Source organism: Genypterus blacodes, unplaced genomic scaffold (assembly GCF_046128005.1).
Source record: "Genypterus blacodes isolate CSIRO-AG114 ecotype Tasmania unplaced genomic scaffold, CSIRO-AGI_Gbla_v1 ptg000208l_1, whole genome shotgun sequence".
NCBI classification, from domain to species: Eukaryota; Metazoa; Chordata; class Actinopteri; order Ophidiiformes; family Ophidiidae; genus Genypterus; species Genypterus blacodes.
The window spans coordinates 5,651-15,000 of NW_027467007.1; the positions used below are offsets into that span (position 1 = coordinate 5,651).

General features: G+C 47.6%; 1 protein-coding gene across 1 annotated transcript in view; it reads left to right on the forward strand.

The window, feature by feature from the left end:
• Positions 1-2,581: 2,581 nt before the first annotated feature.
• nhsb (Nance-Horan syndrome b (congenital cataracts and dental anomalies)) overlaps positions 2,582-9,350 on the forward strand; it is an 11,720-nt gene continuing 4,951 nt past the window's right edge. Inside the window, 11 exon segments of the mRNA XM_076169558.1 lie at positions 2,582-2,630; positions 6,382-6,534; positions 6,625-6,659; positions 6,661-6,703; positions 6,706-6,761; positions 7,452-7,499; positions 7,581-7,625; positions 7,725-7,769; positions 8,175-8,367; positions 8,467-8,598; positions 8,951-9,100. Coding sequence (XP_076025673.1) covers positions 2,582-2,630; positions 6,382-6,534; positions 6,625-6,659; positions 6,661-6,703; positions 6,706-6,761; positions 7,452-7,499; positions 7,581-7,625; positions 7,725-7,769; positions 8,175-8,367; positions 8,467-8,598; positions 8,951-9,100 — 949 coding nt within the window.

Here is a 9,350-nt window from a genome sequence, read left to right on the forward strand (position 1 = left end):
CTTAAAGTCAGAATTTAAAAATACTCACGTTTACAATATGTGACTGTTTACTAGATATCACTCTATAAGTAGTATAGCTTCACACACACACACACACACACACACACACACACACACACACACACACACACACACACACACACACACACACACACACAGGATGACGGAATAACCATGTAATGCTTCCCAGGTAACAATTAAGAAAATGGTCTCTGCTCTTCTCCTCTCAGTCATTTGGCTCCTATAGGTAATCTTTCACTCTCAGCATATAGAATCTATACAGTAAACATATGGTGGCACCCACAAATCTGCTGCCCTTCATTTCACTAAGGTGCTTTCAGCCCTGATCAGCTGACACATAAAGCACCGGGCGTCTGAGTGTGTGTAGTGTGTGTAGTGTCGCTGCAGTGCCACTAGGAGGCAGTGCAGGAAAGCTTTCAGTGGGATTTGGCGCTCGAGCGTTGAACCTGCTGTTACGGTGTAGATATGGTGCGTTCAGGCTCCCTGTGACGTGTTGATGCTATAATAGGATGCACAGCTGCTCACCTCCACTCGCTATTAAAGAATGAGCCCTCTACCCTCCTGCAAACACACACACATCCACACGGACACACACCTGCTATGACATGAATGTGGCGTGGGTCAAAGGGCCAGAGCGGCGAGGAAGAGGAGGAGGAGGAGGGAGGCTGAACAATAGTGCAGGTGTGCAGCGGGGAAAGAGGGATTAGGAGAGGGAGGTGGGGACACGGAGGGGGAGCGGCATGATTTATTCAGGCAGTCAGGAAGGAGGACAGAGGCAGAAAGAGACAAATAGGGACACGGAGCCAGCGAGGCGGCAGACAGGACAGACAGAGGCCAGAGAGGAAGACAAAGGGAGACAAATAGAGGGGTTTTATTTTCATCAATACTGCTTCCTTTGTCTCCGTGTAGCCGCGTTTAAACTCCCCGGTCCTCATTAGCGTGTGAGCTTCAGTGTTCATAACAAACAAAGCCGCCCTGAAACATAAAGTACATATGGGTCAGCTAATGAATAATCCATTACAGAGCAAACAAGGCCGTAAGCGTGTGTTTAAGGGCTTTAGAGCTGATGAAGAGGCTGAGCAGGAGGAGTCATTAGGGTTCAGGTTACAGTTCATAAAGGGCTGCGGTCTGACCTCACAGTGTCAGACATCAATGTGAAGAGCAAGGGAGCGATAACCCCGAGAGACGAGCGGAGGAAAGACCTGAAGCTCTGTGAAGGACTGAGGAAGACTGAGGAAGGCTGAGGAAGGCTGGGGAAGACTGGGAAGACTGAGGAAGACTGGGGAAGAGTCCAGACCTCGCTTAGAGTTCTGTTATGAAGTAGAAAGGTAAAGCCCTGAGGTAAAACAGTTCAGGGAGCGTGTTGTTGGTTTAAAACCTCATTCACCAGATTAAAGGATAGAGCAAATATAGATCAAGTAAAGAAAGAAAGAGAAAGAGAGAGAGAAAGAGAAAGAAAGAGAAAGAGAAAGAGCTACAATATGAACATCAAAGACAAATGTGTCCAAATGATTTCAATGATTTCAATAGATTTGCTCTCTCTCTCTCTCTCTCTCTCTCTCTCTCTCTCTCTCTCTCTCTCTCTCTCTCTCTCTCTCTCTCTTTCTCTCTTTGCCTCTCTCTCTCTTTCTCTCATTCACTCTCTCTCTCTCTCCCTCTTTCTCTCACTCACACTCTCTCTCTCCCCCTCTCTCTCTCTCCGGCACTCCCAATCTCTCTCTCTCCCCCCCTCTCACTTCCCCTCTTTCTCTCTCTCCCCCTCACTCCCTGTCTCTCTCCCCCCCTTTTCTTTCCTCCCTATCTCTCTCTCTCTCCCTCTCTCTCCCTCTCTCTCTCTCTCTCTCTCTCTCTCTCTCTCTCTCTCTCCCCCTCTCTCTCTCTCTTCAGTAAAGGGAGTATTGAATCATAATAATGTAATGTTTTTTCATGTTCCTTGATTAAAATGATTGGGTCACACACACACACACACACACACACACACACACACACACACACTGAGCATGTGACTCATATTCCCAACATGTGGTGGATTAATACATTAATACTTTGCCCTGGACATCATAAAGAGATTACAGTCAGACAGGCCCGGTCCAGGCGGGCTCAACCATCTGACACCAGCTGACGGGGGGGGGGGGGGGGGGGAGCAGAGATGTTGGAGTGTGTGTTGAAGTGTAGGTACCTCATTCCTCAGGAGGCTTTGGGCTCACAGAGGGGACAAAGTGCCCGTATATCCCCGGAACAAAGAGGGTCTGTGTGGTGTCAGAGGAGGGTTGTTGGGTCGGCTGGAGGGAAGCGAGAGCGGAGACAGCAGGTGGGTGGGTGAGGAGGTGGAGGGCGGAGGGAGGGGGGAGGATCTGGGGCTGCAGATGTTTGCTAGTCTGGATGTTGGGACGAGCAGAGGAATGTTTTCATGAAGGGTCTGCGTTAGAGATCTGATACATACATGGGGAGGATTCTGCCAGAGGACGGGAAGAGAGACTGAGAAAGACGGGAGAAGAGGAGAGGAAGGAGAGAGAGAGAGAGAGAGAGAGGGAGAGAGGGAGAGGGACAGCTGCTCATCATGGCTTTGGCTTTCCTGGGTCTCGGCTGCGTCCCTGTGCGATCCAAAGGTACAGACTGAGATGTGAGATGTGTCGTTTGTTGTTGTTGTTGTTGTTGTTGTGTGCAGCAGAGACATCAGTGTGTTAATGTTGCAGGACGCATCATCGACGTGCACATTGATACACGACAGACATGAAGAAGACGTGCGTAATGAAATGAGCTGAATCGTCTCTTTGTTTATGATACATTCACCCTGATGACCACAGCTCGGATCCTGATGGATCTGTTTAGTCTCTATGGCAACAGCTTACAGCTCACATATAGAAAACAGGATTTACATTAAGGGTGAGAGTGAAAGTTACACTGTGACTTTGTTCATCAGAAGGTCGCTGCTCGTTGTTCCTGGGTCAGTTTGAGCTGCACCGAGTCTGAAAGGTAAAGAAGTAACGTTCAGAGTGTCTGGTGGAGTGTGTGTGTGTGTGTGTGTGTGTGGAGTCTGCAGGACCGCCAGTGTTTCTTATATAACAGCTGCCTACTGTGACAAGATTCTCCCCGCTCGCCGCCAAAGGGAGTGTGCCGCCTGACCCAGATACACCCTAATACATCCTCTACTAATGACTTACATTCACTCACATCTGGACCAGAGAGAGGGAGAGAGAGAGAGAGAGAGAGAGAGAGAGAGAGGGGGAGCAAATAGAGCTGTATCAGAAAGTGATGTGCTCATGGTAAATGTCGTGGATCAGTGTGCCTGCTAGTGATGTGATTGTAACCGTGGATGATTCACTGGCCCCCGTCTCTACACTGCAGGGTTTCATCTGTGTGTCAGAGCCCTCAGCTTTGAAACCTCACATGGTAACATCACAGGCTGGTCCATTAACTCCTAAACCGCCGGTTCAGCTCAGATGCTTTCATCACATCACACATTCACAGCGTCTCACATGGACCAGACCCACGTTTTTTGCTTGCTTGGGATGTAAATAGTGATCGGTGTATGTGTGGAGTGAGTGACATCATCCCAGTCCACATGCTGCTGAGTCAGACGGAACCTCAGTTGGATTCGTGGATTCCAAATAGGAATTTTTAAAATAGCTTTCCCCATTTCCTCTACCAAATCAGCTAACAGTAAAACTTGGTCCGACCCATCTGCTGATCCTGCTCAGCTCCTCCTAACTCACACACTGCAGTCTGAGCTGGAGCAGCTGCAGCAGGTGCAAGAGGCATCAAACACACACAAGCTCCCAAAGAGTCAACGTGTCATCTGTGTCCTACCTACTGAGTCCTCCCTCCTCTCCTCTCCTTTCTTCCTTTCCTCTCCTCTCTTCTCCTCTTCTACCCTCCACTCCTCTCCACCCCCCCTCTCCCCTCCTCTCTTCTCCTCCCCTCCCCTCCTCTCCTCCCTCTCCTCTCTTCCTCTGTGGTGTTGGTGTTGTTGGCATGCAGGTCCTGATGATGACGCTGCAACTTGCTGACTCTGCACCTGCAGCTTTTTGGGGGAATAGAGGAATACAGCATTAAAGAGAGGGATGATGGACAATTAGATCAGTGTGTTTGAGGGGTGTGTGTGTGCGTGTGTGAGTGTGTGAATTCAAGCATCCATGGGAAACTCTCAGCATAAGCTTCGTTTCAAACAAATGCGGAGGAGGAAGAGAAATTGCGGGACAGAAAGGAAAAAGCTGGAATGGGACAGTGGAGGTATGAACAGGGTGTGTGTGTATGTGTGTGTATGTGTGTGTGTGTGTGTGTGTGTGTGTGTGATGGCTTAAAACATACATATAACTTTAATACTCCTGAACTTTGTTGCTGGTGCGTTGCTGTGTGTTTGAGTGGCGTTCCTGCAGCTTGTTCAGGTTATACAGGACACAGATCCAAACATGTAGGATCCACCTGACTGAACATAAACTGCAGACTGTACAGATACTATAGTGTGGTGCAGTACACAGAGTCTAGCTGTTGTGTTATTTTTGGATTAGTTTTGGTGACTATGCAGGTTCTGTTCTAGTCAGAGCTGAATGATTCTCTTCACTCACAATGTGAAGCGCGCATGAGTGCAGGTGTGTGTGTGTGTGTGTGTGTGTGTGTGTGTGTGTGTGTGTGTGTGTGTGTGTGTGCGTCTGTAGCTCCATGTTTTCATACACAGCTGATATTGCAGAGCTTTGATAAATGATTGTTACGTGACTGTTGTTATTGTTATTATAATGGTTGAGCTGACCGTCCAGTTTTTGTTGGTCTGTCCCCAGCTGGGACTGTGATTGGTCCAGGCTGTGAGACTTTACCTAACAGGATCTGTTTCACTCGAGGGACAGCAAGGAGGAGTCAAAGTGGATCTGTGGTGTGTGTCCGCATGAAGTTATTTCTAATGTTTCAGAATAGAAACATGAATGAAAGGAAGAGCATGTAAGGACACGCCTCCTTTAGGTGAAGCGTCCTGGTGTCACACTGAGTGAAAACAGGTCACTGAGCCTGGAAGCTGTTGGTGTTAGAACAAGCCTCACTTCAGTCCAACAGAACCCAACCCTCTAGTTTACATGCTGCTGATGTGAGCTGCTGACTTAATTACACACACACACACACACACACACACACACACACACACACACACACACACACACACACACACGTGAGCCTTGATCAGCAGTGAAAGGTTGCCTGGCTACTGATGTACAATGTGGCTTTCAAAGACACAACTGCGTTTTGAATTCTGAATTAATGGTTTAAAAGAGGATTTATAACAAAAGCTAAAGAGGCTCGGAGATCAGAAAAGAGAGATGAATGCTTGCAGTCTCTCCGTCTCTCTCTCTCTCTCTCTCTCTCTCTCTCTCTCTCTCTCTCTCTTCATCTCTCTCTCCCTCTCTCTCTCTCTCTCCCTCTCTACCTCTCTCTCTACCTCTCTCTCTCCATCCCTCTCTCTCTCTCTCTCTCTCTCTCCATCTCTCTCCCTCTCTCTCTGTCTGTCTCTCTCCCTCTCTCTCTCTCTCTCTCTCTCTCTGTCTCTCTCTCTCTCCCGCTCTCCATCTCTCTCCCTCTCTCTCTGTCTCTCTCTCTCTCTCTCTCTCTCTCTCTCTCTGTCTCTCTCTCTACCTCTCTCTTTCTCTCTCTCTCTCTCTCCCCCCCTCTCTCTCTTGTTGTGTATTTGTTTGTGATTTCTAAAAAATCAACAGAAGAGTCTCTCCATGTGATTCACAGTAACATGTTTTGTGTGTGGCAGCAGCAGCATGAAGCACTGAGACATTTTCATATTGAGCTGCTGGTGTGTGTGGAGTTGAGTTTGCTGCCACCTGCTGGTCTCATTCGGCACAACACACAGACTCAGGCCCTTAATCCTCCTCACGTTTGTCTTTCAAAAAACCTTTTTTATAAATTAATTGATATTTATTTCAGTGTTTGAGTGTGTTCAGTATGTGTGTGTGTGTGTGTGTGTGTGTGTGTGTGTGTGTGTGTGTGTGTGTGTGTGTGTGTGTGTGTGTTTGTGTGTGTGTGTGTGTGTGTGTGTGTGTGTGTGTGTGTGTGCGTGTGTGTGTGTGTGTGTGTGTGTGTTAATGTGCTTGGATGAAATCACACTTAAAGTTAGAGAAAATAATTTTATGTCTGCACCATAATTTGTCATTCTGCTGACTGATTAATTTCTTCAGTTAGAGTAAATAATCTCATTTACCACTGCGAAAAAAAAAATATTTTTTTTCACGGCTCAATTTTCTTTGACAGACAAAGGAGTTCCTCACAGAAGCTCAAATGTGACGTTTTCTGAGCATTCATACATAAACAATGAATCTATAAATAAAGGGTTAATGAGCATTAATGAACTCTGCTTCTCTCCCTCAGCCGTGTCAAACCTGGACGTGGAGAGTAAACTGTCTGTGCACTATCAGGCTCCATGGCACCAACAACACAACGTGTTCCACCCCTGCTCACGGCCGCCATGTGTGGAGGAGCTGCACAGGAGCGCTCAGCTCAGCCTCAGAGCTCTGCATCGAGGTCAGCCTGCCACACACACACACACTCACACACACACACACCTCAGCCTGCCTGTGTTCATGTGTGTGTGTGTGTGTTTGTGTGTCTCAGACGAACAGCAGCGGCAGAGGTCCACCAGTCGGGAAACGGAACAGGGTGACCATCTCTATCTCTGTAGCGCCCCCTATGCCTCCTTCCCCTCACCACACAGCATCCGCCGCCAGCAGAGGAGTCGCCTGGCTCGAGCAGTAAGGAGTGAAACCTTTCCAATCAACCAATCAAATACAATTCTTCGCAATAGGTGCTGAAACATTTGACTGAAGTTCAGATCTGCCCCCTGCTGGTGGACGCTTCCATCCAGAGCCTCAGTAAAGAGTCAGTAAAGCACAAACAGCTTACAATGACCTGCAAAGTTCAATTAACACGTGAACAGCCACAGGTCTGTGCCCGTCCTGGTGATAAAAGTCTGTACCACCTGTGTTTAACTAGCTAACAGGAAGCAGACACAGTTACAAACATTGCAAGCAAGCAGTTTAAACTCTATTAAACTGTTTGAACATGTTATTGCTATTTTACCTCTTAAAGCTCCTGACCTAACTGGGCAGTAACAGCAGACAGACTGTGATGACACGGTCAGCAGGAACAGGCTTTATACGACACAGAAGTTGGTTTTTAAATGCTATAATGGAGTTATAACATTCTCTCAGCCATGATGTGTGAAGATATGGAATAGATTTGCAGTCTTTGCTGAAACTGAAACAAGAGTGCGGCTCAGTCTAAGCTGTGGAGGCCCCCAGTGTGTCAGAGAGCGTTTCCCCTCTTTGCTGTATTCTATTCTGCAGCCTTTGTTGTTGTGAAACTCTGTACACAGACTGTAATCAGTGTGTGTGTGTGTGTGTAACGCTGCTGTAACACAACGTCTCCATGTCTCCATGCAGCAGGAGAGAGCAGAGAGGGAGCGAGAGTCCGACTGTCAGCCCAGGAAGGTAAGGACTCCACATCAGATCCCAGTACTGACATGTTATAGTCCTGTGTTGTCTCTGATCATGGCCCCGCTGTGTGTTCAGGAGAGGAGCATGAGAGAAACAGAGATCCAGACCGTACAGAGAAAAGTACCTGATTACTTCATTCATACATAAAGGATGTAGTTTGTTTGTTTGTTTGTTTGTTTTGTGCTGAATGAAAGTGTTTGTTGTTTCCTTCCTCCACAGGAGCGACCAGGGAGAGAAGCAGACATGCAGACCAGCCAAAGAAAGGTAAGACAGCTGAGTGATACCAGAGCAGGACGATCCAAATGTGTGTGTAGGTGGGAATCAGACTCATTTGTTTGTTTCATTCATTCATTCATTCATTCATTCATTCAGTCTCTTGTCTCACTCATTGATCATAAATGATTCCTTTCTTCTTTTGTTCCTTTTTATACTTTGTGCTCATAGTTTGAGTGTTTTCACTCACTGCAGCTTTTTGAAGGTTGCATCTTCATCCCATGGATCATGAAGGTATGAAGCATCTGTTTCCCTCTGTTCTCTTTACATCACTTGGTTCAGTCCTGCCCTCACTTTGGATCGGTCCAGTTTGCTTTGTGTTTGCTTGTGATTCAGCCTCTGATCAGTGTGTGTGTGTGTGTGTGTGTCTGATCTGTCCTCGTCTGTCCTACGCAGGCTACCTCAGCAGCAGAGAGTGAAGGTGGCGAGGTCACAGGAAGCCTCAGAGTCAAGGCCTCTGTCCCCAACGCCCCCCCCACCCAGGACAAGCAGACCAACTGGTCCAAGGAGAAGGTCCCTGCAGCCGACAAGAAGACCAGCGCCGACTCCCACTCCATCTCCTCCTGCATCATCCCCATCAACGTCACAGGTAAAGGTGAATACACGCGACCGCACCCACACCTTAACCTGTCATCTATACAAATACAACCATGGTGGTTTAAATGGCTAGTATCACCTGGATTTGCAGGTGTTGGGTTTGACAGGGAAGCAAGTGCTCGTTGCTCCCTTGTTCATTCCCAATCGGTGCTTCAGAGGAGAAGGAAGCTGAGGAGGAGGAAGACTATCACAGGAATACCCAAGCGAGTCCAACAGGATATGGGTATGTTGAATAACCAAACCTTTAAGGAAAATAAGGACAATTCAGTGATTTGTAGCTTTTGGAGTCTAGTAGCAAACTGATCAATTCACAGCTTAATGTTTATGATGACCAGGTGGCTGCTAGAGACTGTAAAGAGATTTAAACAGTTGCCCAAACTCTAAACTCTACAGTGTACAAGGCAGTGAGACTCTGCGGAGCCGCTTCCTGATTCTGCAGTTAATTGCTTAGTTACTTCCTTTGATGAGGCTAGTGAGCGAAATGTTACCATCACTGTGAATGAATCACAACCAAAGCTGCTCAGAGACTAAATCATCTTGACTCTGCTCCATATGCTGCTTCTCTGCACACTCAGACTCTGATGAATCGCCGGTAGCGAGGGAGCGAACAGTGATCATCCACGCCAACCAGCAGCTCTCTCTGTGTCAGGAGGACCTGTCACTCAGCGCACGCCTCCATCACACCAGAGACTCCGGCTGCCAGACGGACGACTTCCTCATAGCATGTAAGAGTCAGAGTGACATCACCTCAAACATCCCATCATATCAACAATATCAACACCAACACCTTCATCCTCTGACAATATACAGAAATACAATAATATTTACCTCCCTCTCTCTCTCTCTCTCTCTCTCTCTCTCCCTCTCTGTCTCTCTCTCTCTCTGTCTCTCTCTCCCTCCCTCTCTCTCTCTCTCTCTCTCTCTCTCTCTCTCTCTCTCTCTCTCTCTCTCCCTCTGTCTCTCTCTCTCTCCCTC